At 34.0% G+C, this 23,931-nt stretch overlaps 1 protein-coding gene and 2 long non-coding RNA genes across 5 annotated transcripts; all 3 read right to left on the bottom strand.

Moving 5' to 3' along the window:
• Nucleotides 1-3,243: 3,243 nt before the first annotated feature.
• On the bottom strand, nucleotides 3,244-7,228 carry LOC104093809 (uncharacterized). The gene is made up of 5 exons (XR_004506419.2): nucleotides 7,048-7,228; nucleotides 6,813-6,949; nucleotides 5,851-5,908; nucleotides 4,165-4,248; nucleotides 3,244-3,656 (listed from the first exon to the last, which is right to left on the bottom strand). It is a non-coding gene; the product is annotated as an uncharacterized lncRNA (long non-coding RNA).
• Nucleotides 7,229-7,896: 668 nt separating this feature from the next.
• On the bottom strand, nucleotides 7,897-11,703 carry LOC104093808 (L-ascorbate oxidase homolog). Of its 2 annotated transcripts, XM_009599625.4 has the most exons (9): nucleotides 11,580-11,703; nucleotides 11,176-11,345; nucleotides 10,806-10,915; nucleotides 9,985-10,255; nucleotides 9,801-9,903; nucleotides 9,341-9,686; nucleotides 8,871-9,236; nucleotides 8,530-8,608; nucleotides 7,897-8,433 (listed from the first exon to the last, which is right to left on the bottom strand). In XM_009599625.4, the coding sequence occupies exons 2-9, from the start codon at nucleotides 11,311-11,313 to the stop codon at nucleotides 8,221-8,223; spliced, it is 1,626 nt and encodes a 541-aa protein (XP_009597920.1). In that variant the 5' UTR covers nucleotides 11,314-11,345; nucleotides 11,580-11,703; the 3' UTR covers nucleotides 7,897-8,220. The 2 variants fall into 2 exon arrangements, with proteins under 2 accessions (XP_009597920.1, XP_070037443.1); XM_070181342.1 differs by lacking the exon at nucleotides 11,580-11,703 and having other exon boundaries at nucleotides 11,176-11,448.
• A 7,068-nt stretch (nucleotides 11,704-18,771) lies between these two features.
• Nucleotides 18,772-20,757, bottom strand: LOC104093807 (uncharacterized). Of its 2 annotated transcripts, XR_001968798.3 has the most exons (3): nucleotides 20,528-20,679; nucleotides 20,321-20,448; nucleotides 18,772-19,213 (listed from the first exon to the last, which is right to left on the bottom strand). It is a non-coding gene; the product is annotated as an uncharacterized lncRNA (long non-coding RNA). The 2 variants fall into 2 exon arrangements; XR_685715.4 differs by having other exon boundaries at nucleotides 20,321-20,757.
• Nucleotides 20,758-23,931: the final 3,174 nt, after the last annotated feature.

A 23,931-nucleotide genomic window follows, 5' to 3' on the forward strand; every position in this document is an offset into this window, starting at 1 on the left:
ATCAGGTTGTGAGATGATAGTAGGCACACATGAGACCATCTTGAAGATGCATCTATTAAGACCATAAAATATCTAAACAACTCACTTGGTGGGTGAATAGGTCCACATATATCCCCATGTATACGTTCTAAAAAGGCAGGGGATTCAATGCCAACCTTCATTGGTGATGGTCTAGTGATCATTTTTTCTTGATAACAAGCATCACAAGAAAATTCATCATTTGTTCCGTAATTCGCCTCATCATTATTGATCCAGGATGGCCCAAACAGCCATGTCAAAGCACAAAAGTATTTGAATCAGTAAACTTCTGGTTTACGATAGAGTGTGCTTCAACTGTACTAATCTTTGAATAGTATAAGCCAGAAGATAAAGTTGGTAACTTTTCTACAATGCATTTCTGGCCAGAAATATTCTTTGTAATACAAAGATATTTCACGTTCATTTCATCTATTGTCTCAACATGATACCCATTTTGACGGATATCTATAAAACTCAACAAGTTTCTTCGGGACTTGGAGGAGAATAATGCATTGTCTATAATAAGTTTTGTTCCCTTAGACAGAAATACAATAGCTCTTATGGAGCCTTCAATCAAACTTATATTACCAGAAATTGTAGAAACATTTGCTTTTTCCTTATGCAAATAAGAAAAGTATTTCTCATCTTTGAATATGGCATGAGTTGTTCCACTATCAATTACACAAATATCTTCATGATTGGTCTTTGATCCACATATAATTTGAGGATTATCCATATTCTTCAAAATGACATAAACAAAATAAATATGATAGTAAATATTATTATCAATGCATAACTTTTATTTATGTACAACAATTACATAACCATACTATCTACTACAAACAACAAAAATTAAAATATTTACATTTCTACAGATTCACTACCGATCACATGACTTGTTTCTCCTTCTGGGAGTGCAAAATAATCAGCTACATCCAAATGCATGAAGTCTAAATTATCTTCAGAAATAAAATTTTCTTCAGCATTTTTCTCTGTCTTCTTCAAGGAGGCTTGATACAGCTCAACCAGGTGCTTTGGCGTACGACATATACGTGACCAATGCCCTTTTCTTCCACATCTATAGCATATATTTTCTGGCTTTGCTGCTTGCACCGCTTCATGCTTCTGTTCCTTCTTTTTCCACTGCTGGGGGTGAGGAGGGTTCTTTGGTGCATTGTTATTACCACGATTAGAGTTTCCTCCCCGACCACGGCCATGACCACGACTGGGGCCACGTCCTCTTCCACGCTTAGCTTGGTGGAAGTTCATCTCATTCACTTCAGGGAATGGATAAGAACCAGTAGGTCGGCTTTCATGATTTTTCATTAATAGCCCATTATGTTGCTCGGCTACAAGAAGATGTGAGATAAGTTCAGAATACTTTTTGAATCCCATCTCTCGATATTGCTGCTGCAGGAGCATATTCGAGGCATGAAAAATGGTAAAAAAAAATTTCAACATATCATGATCAGTAATATTGTCACCACATAGTTTCAATTGGGAAATAATTCTGAACATAGCAGAATTATACTCACTGATAGATTTAAAATCTTGTAGCCTTAGATGAGTCCAATCATAACGTGCCTGTGGAAGAACGACCATTTTCAGGTGGTCATATCTATCTTTCAAATTATTCCACAATATGACTGGATCTTTAACAGTAAGATATTTCATTTGCAGGCCCTCATCAAGGTGATGGCGTATGAATATTATTGCTTTGGCACGGTCTTGGTTTGATGCCTGATTTTTATCTTTGATGGTGTCTGCCAGACCCATCGCATCAAGATGAATTTCGGCATCAAGCACCCAAGACATGTAGCTTTTGCCCAATGTATCCAGGGCTACAAACTCAAGTTTAGAAAGATTTGACATTATTTAGAAAAAGAAAGTTCATACCTCTGATACTTTCAAAGTATTTTCTCGAGATGGCAGAGTCTTGTGCTGATAACGTGTTATAAAATAAAAACTGTAAAGTAAAGACAAGTATAGAGAGAAACTGATATATTATTCAAACTTTAAACTTATGTACATAATGAACTGAAAACTCCTCTATTTATAGAAGAAAGGAAGCAGTTGCGAGGCTTTTCAGGAAGCAGCTGCAAGGCTTTTCTTTAGCTACTTGTAAGCTGTCTGCATGAACTGCTTGCAACCTATCTGTTTAATAAGAAGCTGCTGCAAATTATTTCATTGAGCTGCTTGCAACCTACCTGCATCAACTGCTTGTAGATAAACTTTAACAGAGTACTAAATGGATAATCTTCTTCAGGAAGATTATCTATAGCGGAGTAATAAATAAACATCCACAATATAATTATTTTCATGACAATCCTTAATTTCTTTATCTCTTTTTGAAGCATTAATCTTTGTTTCAAATTATTATGAAAACAATTGTTTTCTAGATTTGTTCATCTAATATTAGAAAAATAATTTATTTGTTATGGCCGTTGTAATTTATCATATCCTTGAAATAGCGTGAAACTATATCCTTAGATCAGCAATTTTTGGAATTATTCATTTGGAGTAGGGGTGGCAAAATGGTTAAAAGAAAACAGTTAACCACCCATATTATCCACTAAAAATGGGTTGGATAATGAACTATTTAAAAACGGACCAAATATGGATAAGAACCATATTATCCATTTAAAAAATGGATAACCAATGGATACCTATTGGGTTTAACTTTTACATTTGTAAAGCCTCAAACTTTAGGTTCCTCAAGTTTGGGAGACTAGAAATTCTTCCAAAAGTGATCATATTTATGAAGTCATGGATAATATGGTTACCTATATTATCCGATGGTTAATCCGTTTTTTTATCCGTATTAAATATGGGTCGAGCCAGATAATTTATCCGTTTTTTCATTATCCATTTTGACCAGTCTCATATCCGACCCGCCCCGCCCGTTTGCCACCCCTAATTTGGAGTTGTCATAGTATTCAAAAGCATATTAAGTGAATTGATTAGTGCAAGCATACCTTACCGTAGGCGCGCGAGAAGTTTGAACTAGTAATATAGAAACTGATCAAATATCTCATATTTGGCTAGAAAAATTATCGATTTTAAATGCTAGCTTATATTCAAACTAGATGAGCCTTGCCTGTGCATAGCACAGGCCCAACATTTAGAATGATGATATAGTTTAAGGTTTGTTTCTAATCTTTAGAGAATCTATTATTTAAACCTTAAATAGGAACACATAGAACAACCATGATTTCAAAAACACAAAAGCAAAAGTTTCATCTTTAGTAAATAGTAACAAATATAAAAGACTACCTACTACTTGAAACACATATATTCAGAATACGCATTCAGGAATAATGAATCTCGTCCCTCATTGAAATTACATCCACGAAATAACCATACAAAATGACTGTCAAAAGGCACTACTTGTTTATGACTTGGTTGCTGAAACATTTTCTGCTAGTAGTAGCTACAATAACTGCATGACTAAAATACCATAGATAAGAACATATAAATAGGTGATTCAACTCCCTCATACATCTTTGTCCAAATTCTATGCTTTGATTGTTACTTGGTCTTTATAAATGCCTTGCTTGAACTGGTTGAGCAGGGTAAGAATGTCATAACTTTAGGAGATTTTTAAAAATCTGTAGTACGATAAAAATACCAGAAGCCTCCTGCAAAGTAATAACTTCTTTATTAGCCGTTTAATTTAAAGTCCATTACTTAAGAAAAACTGAAAAAGAAGTAATGCATTAATCATCCATCAGCGAAATGGTATGATAGAGATAAAATTTAGCCCCTAAATAAATTAAATTTCTTATAATCAAGACACTGGACATGCACAAATGTAATTATAAAAAAACACATCATTACAACATAACACATCAAGGTTTTGATTGAAATAAAACTAATTTGAAATTAATAATTAAATAAATAGCTTGCAAAAAAGGAAAAATAAAGACCACATACATTATAAAAGAACTCTTTCTACTGGCATGTTAGAATCAATTGAAGTATGTGGATAACTACAACTTATAATAAAATAAATAAAACTAAACACAATATATGCACACTCAACACTTGCTGTTTCAAGAAAGATAAACATAAATATATAGGGAACAGTCTGTTGAGAGATCGAATGAATTAAAAGAGGTATCAAGATATATAGTTCATTGCCATTACCAATTTAAGTGTTGGAGGAGAGGCTTTAGTCATCTGCAACCATGGCAAGTGAATTTTGCTTTTAGTTTTGCTGGGTAGTTTAACCTGCCAAAAAAGAAAAACGTCAAAAGTAGTCACACAACAACACGTTCATAGTACATTATATATGTTAAAAGATAGAATATATATGAATGTAATTGCACATTCCATTTACAAATACACATCCTATCATCCTCGAGTATTTCATGTATTGAACTAAAAGTAGAACAAACCAAACTATCAAGCACTAACTAAGTGGCCAAGTGAATTAGTCTCTACCAAATATGTGAAGATGGTAAATCAATCCACCATTTGTACTTTCAGATAAAACATGTACATGAAATACAAACATTAAGTATATTCTAAGAAAATTATATGAAAAACTATTAGGTGAAGAACAATAAGAAAGAATAGGAAAAGATAGCATGTGCTGATTCAATATCTAGCTACATGGAACTCTATTTCACGACATGAATATATAGGTAATAACACCAATATTGATGTTCCTAAAACGGACATCCATGCCAATCATATGTTAAAATGATAATAATACATGAACAACCATATTCTTGATGAAGAGCTTATGAGCTATAAACCAGATTAACATTTGGGCATAATTTTTTATTCTTTAGCAAATTGGAGTAAATTGATAACAAAACAAAGGTGACCAATCTAATCAAGACAAAGAGCCTGGCCTGAATTATGTTATAACCGTCATCACTTGGAATGAAAGTGAATGCTCCATTCACACTATGTGCAAGTACAGAGTTGTGAATATAGTTCATAGAACTATTCCAAACTAAGCAATGGACAAGTTTAATTGCCATTGATAGACGAATATCTAAAGAGCTTTAAAATTGGCCAAAAAAGTTAAGATCAATCAAATATAGCAATACAATATACTTGACTGATTATTAGTAAAAAAAAAAAAGGAGATCATTATCAAAAAGGCCATTGGCATCTTTCTAATTTTCTTCTTTTGGCGGGTGGGAGGAGAAATTACAAATAAAAGTGAATCTTGACTTTTGCTTCAAAGAATCAAAGAGCAGTCTCAATAAGTAAAAAATGGTAACAAAAAATTTCTTTCCCAAAATGAACACTTCTCGCATGAACTTGTGAGTTCATTAAAAATATTTAGTTATTGAAATTTTACATAGTAGAAGTTTTATAAAGTTCATTATGGAGATTTGTTGTTAATATTAAGAGGCTATTTGTGTCACCGCTCCTTTCCTTTTCCTCAAATGGATACTTAAGCATCTTTAAAGTTTCTGCAAAGGGAGAAATAGAAAAGAATACGAAAGGAGAAAAATATCAAATGATTGTATTTGTACTTGCCTCTAAAATAAGGCAGTTGAATAATGACTATCAGAGAGGATGTGTTTTTAAGTTCAACACATTTAACACAATTCGAATTCTATTTTCTGTTTTCAGTAGTCATTAGTCTTGTAAAACACATAATAGGGTAAAATAGTAGAACTATTAATTTTCAAAGGAAGTGAATTTTCAGCCAAATAAAACTTTTATAATTTAATAGGCATTATATGAGCAGTAAAAGGAAAAGTTTTTTATCTAGAATTACTCATTTTTATACAAAGATTTTAATATTCAGCTAAGTTTGTTCGTTGTCAATCACATGATCTTACTGAAAAAATATGGAGAAGCAATTACCTGATGTGAGCATATTTCTCTATCAAGGAATAAATCACATCATTCGGCTAGCAATGCTCTGTTAAATTTAATATATTTATAAGAAATCAGTTAAATACGTGACTAATTCAAATTACAATAAAAAATACTCTATTTATTATATCTTAAATGCTTCCACCACTAAGAGAAATAAAATACAATACAAATCAACATAGGATTATATAGATAATAGATTGCAGAATATCTTTCAAAACTCCACATAATTAATCAAGTGGATCTTCCTAGTATGTACAATGTTGTCTTATATATAACCAAAGATACATTAGTTAACCCAACATATGTTCAATCGCTGGAAACCAAAAAGGGAACCAGAAGATATCGTTTAGTTTAGTAATTGTCTATAAATTTTAAAACACGTATTCATTAATTGAAAACCATTAGATCATCGAAATTCTCCCATGGATCAGTGATCGATGATCTAATTCTATTAATAAAGTGTGTTATTCTAAAAGAATGTGTTTAGAACAATATTTAGAAAGCAACGACATGATCTTCACTACAAAGTTAATACATCGGAATTTGGTAAAAGAAAATTGGAACCAAAATTCAATAATTTTCTAATTATTTTTTATCCCTAGATTTCCTGAAGAATAAATAAAAAAAGGGAGCAGGACACGCACATCCTCTGAATAAGCAGAAGCGTGAAAAAAATATACAAAGAAAAAAAAAGATAATATCCCTGACTATGAGATCTCATCTCTGCACAAAATCAACATGTATAATTTTATCCCTAAGAATTGAGTGAAAATATAGGATCGATACAATTTTTAACTTTCTCGAATTTGTGCACTGTGTCACATATATGATCATATTGAGAAAATTAGAGCAAAACAACCCCAATTATCTCCCATAAAGCGCTCATGACAAAGACAGTGAAGAAGCATGTGAACTAAAAACGAAAAATACTCTAAAAAATATATTACCTCTCTATAATCAATCATAATGCTTGTTCCCAGAGATTCAACCTTTAAGAGCAGCAAATACATGGTAAAAGACCACCATTATCGCCGGCAAATAACTCCAAGATTTGCCCTAAGCTCGTATACCTCATACCAACTCTCTAATTATAAAAAACAAATCAGATATGAAAATAAAGCCCTAATAGAAATTAACGAAAAAAAGAATAAGATTTGGGCAAAAAATTTGAGAGGAACAGACCTGAAAGTTGTAACACCCAACTGCGAAGACGAAGAGAATGAAAATTTTTTTTATTTGAGAGGACAAATTAAGAACCCGAGAAAACCAACATTTCTTGTTGTGGCTTGAAAGAATTTGCGTTTAGAATTGTGTTGAGTTGTTAATCGAAATTAGAGTTTTTCCCTTGAGCTAAAATTACAGTTATGCCATTGGTCGACCACACTTGGCTTTTCTATAAAATAGAAATTAAATGCATTACTTTGGAACATGGGAGAAATAGTCAACAGAGAGTTAAGAGTTACTTTTGTCTTATATTAAATGTGAAGATAATAATTATTATGTTGTAATTTTAACAGATTTGTTCCATGGTTGCATCGACTTTTAACATCAACTTTTAGAGCTTCTATTTAAATATTTTCGTTGCAACTATTTTATGCACTTAGTCATTGAGCTGAGGTTGTAGTTACGGACCTACGGCTAGTGTTGGGGTTAATTGCAATCTCAATTTGGAGTCCTTCAACTGTAGCTAACGCATGCCAGCACTTAAAATAAGTCCTCTAATTACTTGAAGTTCTTGCTTCTTGGCATTTCGTTCTTAAAAATCAAGTAACAACCGGTTTTATTAAAATGAAAAAATGAAATTAAAAAGAAAACAAATCGGTAGAAATTCATTTTTACAAATCAAAATTATGTTATTTTATCCATAATAAAAACCAGAGAGTACTTTTCCTATTGTATCATAATCTTTTAGTAATATTTTCTTCATAGCATTGAAAGATTGAAAGTCGAGCATGTTTCAGGGCCATCTATCAAACCAGATATAATAGAATAGTACGAAGTATGAAGCATGGAAAATTAATTATACAAGAATAAGTGTCAATCAAGAATGGATGAATAAATGGAAGTAACTTCATGAATTGAGTTTTACAAACTGGACTTAATGAATATAGCTCATTTTTCTTCTTTGTATCCTTCTTTATGGTCAGTCCTAAAGACCAAATTGGATACCAAGAATCTCAAAAGTAACACTAAAAAGAAATGAGAAACATTCTTAATGGTTAAGAAAGAAAAAGAGAAGTGCTCACAAAGAGAGCTTCAGCTACTTTCCCTTTAGAATTCTTTGTCACAGCTCTCATCATAGTAACAAAACAATCAGTCACCCTTTCGTGACTGTTTAGCTGATTTGTTCATTCCTTAGAGTGGGCGAGTCCTGCGACCGGATGCGCGGCCACAGACGAGAGCATTCTTTGGAATTGGATACTCATCTCTCCATGAATTGGCTGGTGAATAAACACGAAGGTAGAATTGCTGGCCTAAGTACTGGCGAGCCCAGTTCTCTGATCTGATGTTCCACATTCCTACATTGTCCAATGGCATGTATAGGGCTGTCCATGACTTTGGATATACCTGTTGATCAAGTGAAAAAAGAATTGTTAAAACCACCTAAAACAAAGCTGATGAACTTTGTAAATCTTGAACTTGAAAAGTTTAGTTAGGAAATACCTGAATAGTACAACGCGAAATTCCATCTCTCAAGTTGTAGTTCAATCTGCTTGCAGGTGACCATTGTCCACCATCCATCCTGTAGTTCATCCAATCAGTGTTAACAAACTAAAGGCATACGGTTTAATTTATATACGATATTAGTGTATTTTAGCCTATTGTAGCAGGTTAGTTGTCTCCCATTTATTACGGATAGTTACATGTAGTCATCTTTTTAGGCAACCTGATCGTTGTAACAAAGTTAAAATCGGAGGCATAACCCTCCAAAACATTACTTCAACATATTATTGTTCCTTTAGTTTTCATTTCTTTTCCTTTCTAGTTGAAGTGAAGAAACTTACCCTACAACAAAGAAGATATGGCCATCAATATGCCATGACTGCACAATATCTTCTGGATTCTCAAACACAACTTCGACGAAAGCTCTGAAATCAGCAGCCATGACAGAGGTTTGGAGGTAACCACCACCTCCAGTAGGGTTATCTTGGATGCTGCCAAGGTTAAAGACCCCTGGAATCTTGAAGTAGTCTGCAAGTTTGAGTGGTGTGTCTGCTGGAATGAATGACACACTGTTCACTGCATACCTCTTTTTACCATTGATCATTGGTGCAGAATTTGCCAGTCTAATTGTACGCGTAGTGTTAACCAACCCATAGTGATATGAACCTTGTGGATTAGGCCTTGGACCACTAGCTGTCAAATTTTGCCTGCACTCAAAAATGGCTTATAATCAGTTAATCAAACGGACAACAATAGAACAAGAATGCAGGCAGTTCTGATCTTCACTTCAGAAAAAAAATTCACAATGTACCTAACAGATCGAGCCTGATTGAGAGACCAATCAATCTCAATTGTTGGTCCACCAGGGGGAGTACCAGAAACACTTCCAGCAGAATTGCTGTAGTGAAGAATTGATGTTGCTGTTAGCACTTGTGAAGTGAAACGCGTCGAGGCAACAATGTAATAGTCCTGCCCTGGTTGGTCCATTGTGACCAATACAGAATAGGACTGACCCAAATGAATATCAATGGACTCATAGGTATTCTGCAGTGTGTGAGTTCCTTCCACTTCTACCAAGACCATCTTGTGCCCCTGGATTCTAAAATTGATAGCTGTTGTGAGGCCAACATTGGATATCCGGAATCTGTAAGTCCTCCCTGGAAAGTAAATTTATCGGAAGAATCCTTTGTTACAACAACATAAAAGCAAGAAATGCGAACTGTTGACTTAGCAGACTTAGCAAGAGTTGCTAAAGCAAATATATTGATCACCTTGATCAACTGTGAAAGTTAAACTATTTGATCCACGGCCATTGATTAGTAGGCCATCAGGAAATGGAAGATCATTTCCTCCATCTAAAATCGCCTTAAGATCCTGTGATATGTGCAATAAGATTTAAAGTCAATAGACGAATCCATAAAATTTCTCAAGAATTGGTTTTCATAAGCTACTCACAGTGTGATTTTGCTTGAACCAGTCACCAACCAACATGGTGTATTCTCCAGCAGGTGGAGGAAAAGGAACAGGAATCAACGGACGACTGTCTATTTTAATGCCACCATAACCTCCAGCAGCTTTGTGCATAGCCAGTGAAGGGAAATAGAAGAAACTACCAATCTGGTCCTTAACTTGTAGGATATATGTGAAGTTTTGGCCTGGTGGGATCGGACAGTTTGTCCCGTAAACTCCATCTTGCCACGAATTCCTCCTCTGTTGAATACCATCCCTGCCCAATAGTCGATTTTCATATTTTTATTAACTATATATGGTGAAACATGTTTATTGACGTTTAACTCACTATCCAAGCAGATGACAAACATGAAAATGTAAAATGAGTCTTAAATACAAAGTGATAAACAATAAAATAGTTCCAAATTTGTTAGTCATTACTAAACATTAGAGATTCTCAGCTGATGAATATATTATTCAAGACTTGGATCTTCACATGAATTACTTCAATGAGTTTCAGATCTAGCTGTCATGTTTTGAAAGTGAAAGCCATTTCTTCATGATTATGTAATACCCTATTTAGATAATTCAAAATTGGTCAAGACTACATTATAATATGACATAATAAGATAACAATATCTAATATTACAGCTACATTAAAACAGCAATTCAGACACCACTGTAGCATATTATTGATCTGGTTTTCTACATGTAACTTAAAACAGATTCCAGGCTAAGGTTACCAAATCCACAGAAAAAAGCAGTTCACCATTAAAATAAAAAGTAAAAATGCTCATTCAAATAATCATAGAAAGAGAAGTACTTACCAGGACATGAGAAAAGGTTCATCCAAATTGTTGAAAACACTGACAATCAAGTTGTCATTGGTCACACACTCAATTGGTGGTCCTGGAAATTGCCCATTTATCAATATCCCCTGAAATATTCAGAATTTTCCACACATGAAAAGAGGAACACAATGCACATATTTCAATTCCAAACCAATTCTTGATGATATGATAACCAAACAAAATCTTGAGCCGACAGTCTAGCGTAAACAAACTACCTACCTCGTCGGAAAAGGTCTGCGTACACATTAACCTACCCAGACCCAGTTGTGGGATATCACTCGGTTTGTTGTTGTTGTTGTTATGATAACCAAACAAAAAGGGGAGAAAAGAGAGCAAATGAAAATACCTGTTGCTTGACACCAAGAGGATAAATATCACCATAAGTAATATTCCAAGTATAGAATCTATATGGGCTTTCTCCATTGGCGAAATCCAATAGGAAAAAGATTGGTACCACCATTAAACACCACCACAAGCTCCTCATTTTATCTTCAACTCTCTTTCTCTACCAGTACACTGGAGGAAGAGAAAGTCTTAGGATATACTACTAAAAAAAGAGAATGCAGATGATATGACAGATCTAACAAAAGCAAGTTACTGTCCACACTCCTAACTTTTTCTTTTTACAACTCTTCTATTTAGTTCTTTTCCTTTTCTTTTTTTTCCTCCTTTGCTATATTCCCACTTTCTTTTTCTCACATTAAACTAATGTAAATGAAGAGATAAGTAGAAGATGCTGAAATGGCTTACAAAGATGTAGTTGAGCTGTCTCTGCTCTGCTTTTATATGTGTCTGAACAGAGAAAATGGTGGCCTGTTTTTTGTAAGCAGAGCCGCCACCAATTTGCAAATAGATGCTCTAAAGTCTAAACTGGACTTGCTTTAATTTAAAGCTCTTAAAATTTGGATCTGCTTCCTCTGTATTAAAGTTTTTTCTCCATTTTCATTTCTTGTGAGGAATTCTTTATCTTGTTTCATTTTTAAATGTCTAGATTAAAATAATCTAATAAGTATTTTACCCATAATAAAGAGATATATTTTAGAAAAGTAATCTCTAATTTTGGTAAAAATATGAATGTCATTCCTGCAAAATAAACTAAAACCTTGTTTAAGGTTCTAATTTCAGTAATTACTTAAGTCTCCAACTTTGGTGAAAAAAATGATTAGGATTCCTGCGAAATGAATTAAAAACCTTGTTTGAAATTATAATTTCAATAATTATTTAAGTCAATCATTGATTTCAATTTAATTATGTTAAACTACTTAAAATGTTGATAAACAACAATAGAACATGACAGTTGAACACTCTAAGTGTGTTTAGATACATCAATAATCAGATTAAACAAATATCTATATAAATAGTGATGTGGATGAGTTTTTTTTTAATTATAAAAAATTTAAATTGCTAGGATCTTTTCCCTTATGTTATCAAAAATACCTTTTGTAATGACAATTTTGTATTATCATTTTACTAAATACATCAACATTTTGTTTGTTACTTTATTCAAGTTAAAAAAAATGCAAAAATACATAGTTGTCATTAATTTCTTTTTGCTGAAGTTATTAATGACAAATATTCAATGTAGAGTAAAAGTCATTAATAAAAGGAGTTCCACAAAGCTCCTAACAAATTAATAACACAAAAGCCTCAGATGATTAAAAACGAGTCCATTATACCTTTTTTCTTTTGTTGAGAAATAAGGATATTTATATTAATGCTAAGGTTCCAAAATATTACAATGCATAGTAGTGTCGGTTAAGATACATAAGTTTTCCAAACTAGCTTAACAAAAATATAGGTTCTTCTTCGAGTCCATTATACCTTTAGTCCATGGTTAAGGCGGACCCACGTGGAGTCAAGAGGGTTCATATGAATCCACTTCGTCAAAAAATAACACTTTATATATACGTGGTCTTTGAGTTCGAAACCTATCAGCAACATAATGCGCACATACTGTTCTTTTCTTATTTAGATACAACGACACAAATCCTTTTTTTCTCTACTTTTAGACTAGAAAAGCTTTTTTTATATACTAGTTTTAGTGAGTTTGATGAGATTAGAAGAGCATATCCGAAAAAGTCCTTACCAATCCCGAGACCATAAATTTTCCCAAAGAAAATAGTTTTAATAATGTATTTTAATTTTTAATATTAATAACAATTTATTTTGTTGAGTTCTTAGTACATTTCTTCTTCACATGTTGAACCCGCTTGATGAAAATCCTGGGTCCGCTACTAATGGTTAAGATGAGATTTTTCTTACCAAAGTTTGGATTTGTTTTTCGGAATTTATTCCTTTAGTTATAGTTAGGCTATTTATTAAATAAGTCTAATCTACATTTGACAATATTTATTTCTCCATTCACTTTTTCTTATCCACTATACCAAAAATACATTCTTACTTTTACTATACTAAATCAAGAGAAAAACAATCTTTTTTTCTGTTTTACATTTTTCATTAACTACCCATTCCCCAAATCATTTTTTAAGACGCTTGAAAAAGCTATTATTATTATGGGTAAAATTATAAAATACATATTTCATTTATTTTTTCTTAAAAAGAGTGCAAAATCAAAAGTGGACAACTAAAAATGAACTAATGGAGTATAAAACAAAGCGGTGGTACTAATCCAAATAGGCACATAACGAGTGATTTTATGGTGTGCCTCACACAACTGACATTAGTTGTGTGAGGTCTCTTTTTATCTCACACATTTGTGGACTCATATCTTACATGTTTGGGTCCATAAAATTCTGGGACCACAAAGTTGTGAGATAAAAAAGATGACTATTTTTATTTTTCTGCGTCATGTATGGTCTGTATTCTTTCAAATAAAGGAAAGTGCATAGTAAGAAAACGAAAACACTAATAAGGAAGAAAAAAAAAATGAAAAAATGGACTATGTGAGTATTTATTACACGACGTATGAACGTTTGACTTCTATGTTACAGCTTGTTTGGATGGATGTTTTATATCGTATTGTATTGTATTGTATTGTATTGTATTGTATTGTATTGTATCGTATCGTTTTGATGTATACAATATTTGGTTAGATTGTATTGGTTGCAGTGGTGAAGCTAGGAATTTCCCCAAGAATATTTAAATTTGAAAGAAATGAAAATAAATCTCGACAAATGGTATTCAATATGTGTTATATACCTGTAAAACGTAATATTTTACCTATATACATAATGTAATTTTTTGGCGAAGGGTGGTCAACTGACCATCCGTGTGACCATGTGATTTCACCACTAATTGGTTTTCGTCGTTTCATGATGTCATGCACCAACAATATGAAGGGACCAGGTAATATTTTTATATAAAAAGGTGGGGTAAAGGATAAAATAGGATTATTTAATAATAAAAAGGGACAAGATGAGAGAAAAAATAACAAAACAACGCGACCACACCAAATCGGTCGTTCCATAAAATGACATTTTTCGTCGTTACATAACAACGGGTTTAAACGATACGATATAATAAAATTTAAAGAATAATCACAAATATTGTATTTAAAGTAACAATACGATATGATAAAACTGGTAACAACTGATATTTTATACGTCAATGCCACGCAAAAGGCGAGGGGGGGTGATTTGTGTGGTGTCCAATTTCTGCGTGCACTGATTATAGAAGACCTGGTTCTTCTAAGTGTTCCTTGTACTACTGTTGCAGAAATAGTAAATGCGAAAAGTAAAGAACACAAGTATTTTTACGTGAAAAATACTCGGCTCAAAACAACATTTACAAAACTCTTTGTAAACCTAATGATTAACTCTAACCCCGTTGTAGCCACCAACCTCTAACTGTTGCGACAACTTCAAGTTAACTCTAACTTGAATACTCAGAGTACCTAATACAATTGCTTCTAGATAAAGCTGAAAGATACAAATTGAAAACACCTACTATTACAATTGAACTAGAATAAAAGACAGACGCTTGGAACTGGTTCTTCTATCTAGTTCATGTAGCTTCGGGTTCGCACACTTAAATCACACAAGAATTATTTGCAAAATGCCTTGCTATTTTGCTCTCAACTCACGTTTAACTTCAGCGTTTGTGCGTGCTTGTAGAATGGCAACTTTCTGCAATTTATAGAGTTAGTAGAATAAGAAATAACTAGAATTCTAATGCTATTTTTCCTTGGTGGAAGAGTTCTAGTTATCTTCAACTTCTAACTCCCCCCTTATCTTGGATAAAGTTCTCTTCGAATAAGGAGTCTTTCTCCTTATCATTTATGCAACCTTTTCGATCAGGAGATATCAGATATAACAACTTAAGCTTATCTTCTTCACGTGCATCCCTTATGCTCGAATCTGCCCGTATCTGTGTACATTGTGTATAGACTTGTTTCATGCTAGAGTTCCTTTGTCAATTATCAAAACAAACTTCACTTGGGCCAACAACAACCATCCAAACAAGTTGTTTGTTTCTTGGCGTCGTTTGATGTAAAGACAAAATTATCTATCTCTTCGTAGTCACAAATCTAAAATTTTAATAAAATAAAAATTGAAATTTACGCAATACTATTAAAATTGGTAATTCAACATTATTGCCTAATGATAAGACATATATAAAATATATCCATTTTTAGTTTATTCTTTCAAATCTAAACCATTTAGTGGTTTATATTTGAATGTAATATATCTCAGATAAATTAAAAAGTATGTCTTGTTGAAAAATATTTATAAGTGTTGTCATAAATATGTTACTATTTTTTGTAAATCATGCTCTATGGAGTTTGAGAATATTTTGATAGAGCTTTCTTCACAAGACAAAATTACCTATTGCCTTCAGGCCAGTTTTGCAAATTGTTTTAATTCGCTATCAAGATTAAACTATTAGTAATTTGTTTCTTTTTTTCTTGGAGAGGAACTGCGAATTTCTAATAATTACAGCTTGGATTTGTCATAGAGATCTTTTAAATTTTGCTCTAGTCCGCTGCCATCGTATCAGAAATTAGCTAGGCATGGGTTATCCTATAATACTAAAAGATTTTCTTCATTGAAAATGCAAAATGTCAGTGGGATAATAAATAACAATAAATTCTGAATCTACCTATTTACCCCACATTTTGGCAAATTAACTCGGCCTCTAAACAATCCATCTATTCAAAAGGAAATTCATCCTTTTCTTTTCTTTATTAAACAAGATATAAAGTCACATTTTTCGGTTGCATTCAGTGAAAATCAGGACTTAAATTTAATTAATTTGCATATATCAAGATCGATTAATGGTGCGTCAAGGGAAAAAAAAAACAAAGAGAGATGAGTACCCATTAGAATAGATATATTATCCTTTCACTCTTAATCATAGATCACAAGTTCTATAAGGAAAATGAAAAAAATATTGATAAAGAATATTTCTCCCTTTAATAAGTCGTAACAGCCAACCCCACTAGTGATATTGTGACGTAGACCCGAACAACTTTAAAACGCGTCATTAGAGTCTAAGGCATGTCTACTTATATAACCAACATTTCTTCCGTGTTTTATCGATGTAGGATTCGTCTAGGGTGTCACATACACCCCCCTCCAGGGACTCAGCGTCCTCGCTGAGGTCTGCCCCACCACTGTTCAAGATTGCACGCGGAGTAGCTCTGATACCATATGTACGTAACAGCTCAGCCCACATGTGATATTGTCCGCTTTGGATCTAGGCCTACACGGCTTTAAAACGCGTCACTAGAGTCTAAGTCCTGCCTACTTATATACCCAACGAGAACGTTGAGTCCCTAAGGGGGAGGGGGAGGACGTGATACCCTAGGCGAATCCCATATTGACAAAATACGGTGAGAGATGTTGGGTATATAAGTAAACAAACATTAAACCCTAGTGACGCGTTTTAAAATCGTTCGAGTCTAAGCCCAAAACGGACAATATCACTAGTGGGATGAGCTGTTACATAAGACTTACCTCGTACTGATTTAAATTAATCGTGCCTCAATACGGATACCGAACACAAAAAAAATAACGAGAGATGGTTTGTTTTATGGGAAGATTTGGCACAACACGTGCAATTTTAGTATGGTTATGTTCCCTCTGCATGGATCAACAACATTCAACGTGACACCAGTCATAGTTCCCGGGAAGCTGTAGGCCCATTATGAGGATTAGGTATATCTCTAATTTGATTACTCACTTAAAAGGAACATAGTGCTGTTTACGTTTAGTCGGTGGCAGTATTAAAATCTGTAACAACCCACTTTATCAAGATTATTTTTATTGACCTGTTTTGAAAAACATATACTACCAGGACTTACAATCTACTAGTGCCGATTTGATTCTCACTATTTCTCTTCGATTTTCCCTTTCTGATTTCCCAATGATAGAGTAAAATATTTTTAAAAAAATACTCAATTAAACTAGGATAACATTAATTTTTCCACAGAATGGGAGAAATAATTATTCAGTTATCGGTAAAAGTTATTTTCCTTTAATGATTACCCAATGATAGTAAATGTTTCAACTCTCACTCCATATTCATAGTGTGTCCTAATTTAATAAGTGTCAATAACTGCCGTGGAAAATTTATTATTGTGGTCAAATAATTTTCAAGTTGACTATTAAAGTCAAGTATATAGGTCGTTTAAAGTTGTTAGGATGCAGTAATTTTTTTTTTACCTATCCTTGTTCACTTAAAAAAACAAAAATAGATAAAGAAAAAAAAGTCAGTAATGCGATGATACAAGTGGGAGTGTGTATAAACTTATGATGCTAAAAGACTCTTTTTTTGGATCTGGACATCTGGTCAATATTCATTTATACAGACATTTATTTCTTTGTCGGACAAGTAAAATATTTCGGTACCACCAGTATTTCCAGACCAGAAATAAATATTACGAATCTGACTTCAAGTGGGACAAACATCTTCTTAATTGATTAGAAAAGGAACATACAGAAAAGACAGAGGTAAATGGGAGTACATTTAATTTTAAGAAAAAGAAAGAGGTATTATTACTTTTAGCCACCGTCAGAAACTATTTACATCTGGTAACAGAAAAAATATATAAAATTTGTATAATTTTTATATATAACATACAAAATGTATGTTATATACAAAAATTATACAAATTTTATCCATTTTTCGGCCATTATTTTTACAGTGACTATACAATGTCATTTTTCCAAAAAGGAAAAGAAAAGAAAAGAAACTATATTCTAGGCCCACATAGCTTGGGCTTGGGTCACGATCAAAAGCCTTTTTCAGTTTGGATTTGATGCCCCTACAACAATGATACTGTTACTGCATTGTGTTTGGATTCGTTCTGGGTTCAAGAAAAACCCAGAGTAGCTAAATTACAATACAAAACAAATCAGAACATTGCATCGCTAAGATATACTCCTTCCATCCCAATTTATTAATGCAATTCGGATTTTGAGGTGTCAATTTTTTTTAATTTTGATCGTAAACTCAGATATAAAATCTATATGTTTTTTGAAATAATATATATATATATAGTTTAAAAATTACATCATAATAATATAACTCACAATAATTAACAATCTAAAGTACTTAAAAGGCATATGAAAAAATTACAGTGAAAGAAAAACACATTTCTCAAAAATTCAAACTGCATCATATAAGTTGGGACATAGGGAGTATATATATTAGATGCTCTTTCTATAACATGTTCTTTAAACGAGATAACGGTTTTATATAAGGAAAATATTAGCGCCAAGCTGCAAAAATCAGCTTATTTTGAGAAGTATTTTTTCTCAAAAGTACTTTTGGTTAGAAGAAGCTGGCCAAACATGCTATATATTTCCCCCATAATGCTGACATCGTTTGAAGAAGGTGAAAATTACGTCATAAGCCCATAGACTCACTTAATGGAAGTGAAAGTAACTAAATAAAAGGAAAAACGAAAACTAGCTTAAACGAGTAAAGGGGAAAATTAAAGCAAATCGAGGAGTAACAAGGTGCTGTGACTTTCATCAACTTATAAAGAACAAGAATATCCTTTTATTCGATGAGGAAAGAAGAGATAAATATCAGAGACAAAACAATTAACAGTGAAGTTTACAGGGGGAACTCATGAAGTCGACGCTTTACGCGCTGTCACTCTTTCAATTTTTATTTTTTTTTCTTTTCTTTTATTAACGATCTACCTAACTTTTGCGTACCTCAATTATTTCATCAGATACGTGACCGATACCTAATAACTCTTTCAAGTTATTTTAGCCAATCCAGTGTTTGGTTATTCAAAGTCAAAGGAAACTGCTAGCTAGCATAAACTTGAGGTTTCTTTTGTTTTTAAAAGTTTTCTGGTATTCAGATGAGTTTGTTGCATAAACTCAATGTTGAAAATGTATTGTACGTAATACTCTTCATAGCTTGAAGTCTTCATAGTCTATAGCCACAGAGTAAAGAGGCTCAGTTTCCTGCGTAAGGAAAAGAATATTTCATGTTTATACTAGATTTAATTTGGTATTATTTCTCTTGATAAATATTGATATTATTCTTTCCACTCATGAAATTGCGATAAGGGCACTCATTAAAATTCTCAGCGAACTGTAAGATTGACTCAAACCAATAATTTTCAATTTAGTGTAATTGATATAAATATTGTACTATTAAATAAAAACAATAATATGTGAGTATGAGTTAATATTAAACAAAGGAAAAAGTTGAATCAAAACTAAAGCAAACCGCAAGCCGATAATACAATAGATCCTTATTGATTTTAACTAATTAATATACATGATTATCTACAGAAATTTTACAGATGACTTGTAAATACATAAATAACTTTCCGTAACAAACACGAATTTGTGACTTATTAAACATGATAAATAACAAGTTAAAAGTTTACATTATCAATATATTAAGTTAAACTCTTTACTGCTAGAAAATTCAAAGTTGAATTATATAATAGTCATAAAGTTGAATTAATATGCAAGTACATGACTAATCAAATTGTTCAGGTAAGGATTTGGCAGAAGTTAATCTTTTTAATTGATTCCTTTTATTTTTATTGGGAGAATATCGCGGGTGGGGTGGGGTGGGGGGGTGGGGGGGTTGTTAAGGGGTGAATACAATTTCATAGGATTCCAGTGAAACAATATGTTTATGAAGCTCAATCGGACAAAGTAAATACCATTATTTTCAAGTATTCCCTCAAATTCATTTATGTGTCTCAATTAAATTAGGCATGAAATTTAGAATATAAACAATATTTTTGAATCGTACTGTGGGCTTAAACGAAATTTATGTATAACATATCAAGAATATTCTTTAAATCTTATAGCTTTAAACATGTCATATTAATCTTCTTATAGTAGAGTGTACGAGTAAAATGAAAATGCACTATGACATTTATTTTGAAACATAAGGCACATAAATTGAGAAGGAGGGAGTAAAATATTATGTTTGCAGATTGTTGCTTTAAATTTCCAATTTATGCAGAATTGAAAATTAGAGATCAGGAAAAGCTAGGTCTAGAGAAGAAAAAACAAAATCAAGCAAATTAAAATGATGGGAGAAAATACCTGAGCTAGATCATAGTTGTTATTGGCAAAGGTGAGAGTTTGATGATAAAGGATGGCACAAACAATGCTCGCGAATCCTTCGAAATCCAAACCATTCATATCCGCAAATTACTAATCACTAAATAAACCTACATGACTCAAAAATAACCAATTAAATCGTTTCATCCATTGGAGTAATTATATATATAAACAAAGACAAGGTAAGACCTTTGTGTTTGAATTTGTTCATCTCATCAATCAGAGCGTCTTTTTATAAAATTCTCAACGTGCAAATTAAATGGAATATTGGAGGGCTATTATTTCAAGACATATTCTTTTTACAGGTTCATTGAACCTGGCCAATCCTAGCTAGCTTGCACTTTGTAGGTTCTACTAAATATACAGTATTTTTAGTGTATTGCTGGAGCTGGCACTTTACAACTTCTTGTCGACCCAAGAATATTAGCACTATAGGAGGCATCCAAATTTTGGACCTTTCTCACTTTTAAAATGAACGGTGAGTCATGTGTAGGGATAAAGTGCCTGACCTAATTGTTATTTTTGGATAGATTCTTTTCCCCAATTAATAAACATTTTAGCTCCATCTGAAGATGGATCTAACTTATTTAAGAATATGATTTTTTATAAAATTGAAATAAAAATTAACTCAAATAACCGCCCACCTGACCGTTTAAATTAAACATAATCGGTGGGGGTATATATATAATTTTTTTGTAAAAAAGAAATAAAGAATTAACTTAAATAACTGCCCATATGGCGGCTTAAATCAAACATAATCGGTGGGTATATATATATACACATACCCCAAAATTGGATAACAATTAAGTTTATACGCGGTTTTAAGGATACGCGGTTTGATTCAACACAAATAATTAAGAATATTAGATAAATAAATTAGAGACGAAATAAGTGATCAAACCAATTGTAATGTTATGGCCAGGCCTAAACTTAGATTGAGTAGTGACCTCGTACTCGATCAGACCCTTGGTTCGAGCCCAGTCATGAATGAAGAACAGTGCTAGAGTGGACTATGTGGGCATGGTTCATATGACCATTTGACCCTTACAATGAATCCTAAGCCTTAGTTTTTTAGCACATAAAATTTTCTTTTCCCTCTCTAAATATCTTAATCCGGGGGTAATGGCCCCCAGTATTCGAGGCCGAACTCGTAAGGGCTCGGATACCGTGGATATGATGCAAATGATCATCGATTATGGTTTAAGATCGGTCTTCAAATCTAAGGTATCACGTTTTATTATTGCCTCGTTAAAAACTTTGTCGAAAAACTCACTTCGGGACAAAATCGATTCAAGGGAAAAAGAGTGCAACACGTGCTTTCAGACCTAATAGCCACATCCATTCTCGGCCAATTACCTGTATATATTAGTCTAATTTATAACACAATTAAAAAGGAATTGATTTCGTACCTTAGCAGTAGTACCGCTTTAAGTATGTCACGTTCTAGTTGTTTGGTAGTTGTACACCGTTTCCTGCTTCGAGTTTATATGAGCCTTTGCCGGTTATTCCGACAACTCAATACTACCCTTCCTAATTCGAACCCAGTTTTCCTTCGTTCGGGTTCCTGGTGTGTAGTGTTACCCTTCTCAATACCAAGTCCCCGACTTGAAAATGTCGGAGGTTGGCTCTTCGGTTGTATTATCTTTCTACTCGCTGCTTTTGGGCTGCCAATCGAACCATGGCAGCCTCTCGTCTTTCGTCCAACAGTTCCAGGCTCGTGATCATAGCCTCACCGTTTGACTCTTCGGTAGCATAGTGAAATCTGAGGCTCGGTTCCCCTACCTCGACTGGTATTAGGTCTTCAACTCCGTAGACCAGAGAAAATAGTGTGGCCCTGGTGCTTGATTTCGAAGTCGCACGGTATGCCCACATGACTTCGGGCAAGATGTCCTTCCATTTTTCTTTCGAACCGGTCAACCTTTTTTTCAGGTTTTGGAGTATAGTCTTGTTTGTTGATTCTGCCTGCCCGTTCCCACTAAGGTGATAAGGCGTTGATAGTATCTTTTTGATCTTCGAAAACTTGCTTACCATGCTTCAGATGAATTATTTTCCGTTATCGCAAACAATCTTGGCCGGTATCCCAAATCGACATATTATGTTATCCCAGATGAAGTCAATGACTACTTTCTCTCTGGTTTTTCCTAACGCTTGAGCCTCGACCCATTTGGAAAAATAATTGATCATGAATAGTATTAATTGAGCTTTACCGGGTGCCCATGGCAGGGGACCGACGATGTCCATTCCCCACTTCATAAATGGCCACGAAGACAGGATCGAGTGGAGCATTTCTCCCGGTTGATAGATTATTAGGACGTGTCTTTGGCACCCTTCACACTTTCGTACAAAGTCTTTCGCATCCTGCTCCATTTCGGTCCAGTAGTAGCCGTCTCTGATTAGCTTTTGAACTAAGGATTCTGCCCCCAATAGTTCCAAAAGTTCCCTCGTGGACTTCTCGCATGGCGTATTCGGTCTCCCCCGGTCTCAAGCATCTGGCTAGTGGTCAAAAGAAAGACCTCCTTAACAATTCCCCTTCCACCAAGCTAAATCCGGCGGCTTTGGTGCGCAGGGTTCTCTATTCTTTGGGATATGAAGGAAATTTTCCTGTCTTCAAGTAGTCTATATACTTGTTTCTCCAATCCCAAGTTAAAATCGTTAAGTTCACTTCGGCGTGGCCTTCTTATATCACCGAATTCATTAGTTGCACTACTGCTCCCGAGCTGAATTCATCGGAATCGACTAACGACCCCAAGTTAGCCAGTGCATCGGCCTCACTGTTTTGATCTCGGGGTACATGTTACAAGGTCCATTCCTTGAATTGGTGTAGGGTTACCTGTAATTTTTCCAAGTACCTCCGCATCCGTTCTTCTTTTACTTCGAACGTTTCGTTAACTTGATTTACCACGATGAGGGAGTCGCACTTGGCTACGATCACTTCGGCCCCAAGGTACTTAGCCAATTCTAGACCTACAATCATGGCCTCATACTCGGCCTCATTGTTAGTCAATTTCACAGTTCTAACAGACTTTCTAATTATATTTCTCGTAGGTGGTTTTAATACGATTCCGAGTCCGGACCCTTTCGCGTTGGAGGCACCGTCCATAATAGGGTCCAGATTCGCGAAGTAGTCCCCGAGGTTAGCAATAGTTCCCTTTCGACTTCTGGTATTAAGGCCGGCGTAAAGTCGGCCACGAATTCTGCCAAAATCTGAGATTTTATGGCGGTTCGGGGTCGGTACTCGATATCGTACCCGCTAATTTCTACGGCCCATTTGGCAAGTCGGCCTGAGAGCTCGGGCTTATGCATGATATTACTTAGCAGGTAAGAGGTTACGACACATATAGGGTGGCATTGAAAGTACAACTTTAGCTTCCTTGAAGCGCTTAGCAAAGCGAGCGCTAATTTTTCTAGGTGAGGATAACATAGTAAATAGGAAATTGCGTACCTTCTTTCTCTCGTACTAAGACACCACTTACCGCTACCTCAAAAATTGCCAAGTAAAAGTACAACTGTTCATATGCCTTCGGAGTGTGCAGCAGGTAAGGGTGGCATGTGGGTCGGTTAGGACCGGGACCGGCCCAGGACCGCAAGCCCAA

The sequence above is a fragment of the Nicotiana tomentosiformis genome, chromosome 7 (assembly GCF_000390325.3).
Source record: "Nicotiana tomentosiformis chromosome 7, ASM39032v3, whole genome shotgun sequence".
In the NCBI taxonomy this organism is placed as follows: Eukaryota; Viridiplantae; Streptophyta; class Magnoliopsida; order Solanales; family Solanaceae; genus Nicotiana; species Nicotiana tomentosiformis.

Excerpts from the sequence above, each read along its gene's own strand:
- LOC104093808 (XM_009599625.4), bottom strand. The coding sequence starts at position 11,313 with ATGAGGAGCTTGTGGTGGTGTTTAATGGTGGTACCAATCTTTTTCCTA. Across the intron at positions 10,256-10,805 it reads GAACCTTTTCTCATGTCCTG|GGATGGTATTCAACAGAGGA; the intron begins GTAAGTACTTCT and ends ACTATTGGGCAG. Across the intron at positions 9,237-9,340 it reads AATCAGGCTCGATCTGTTAG|GCAAAATTTGACAGCTAGTG; the intron begins GTACATTGTGAA and ends TTTTGAGTGCAG.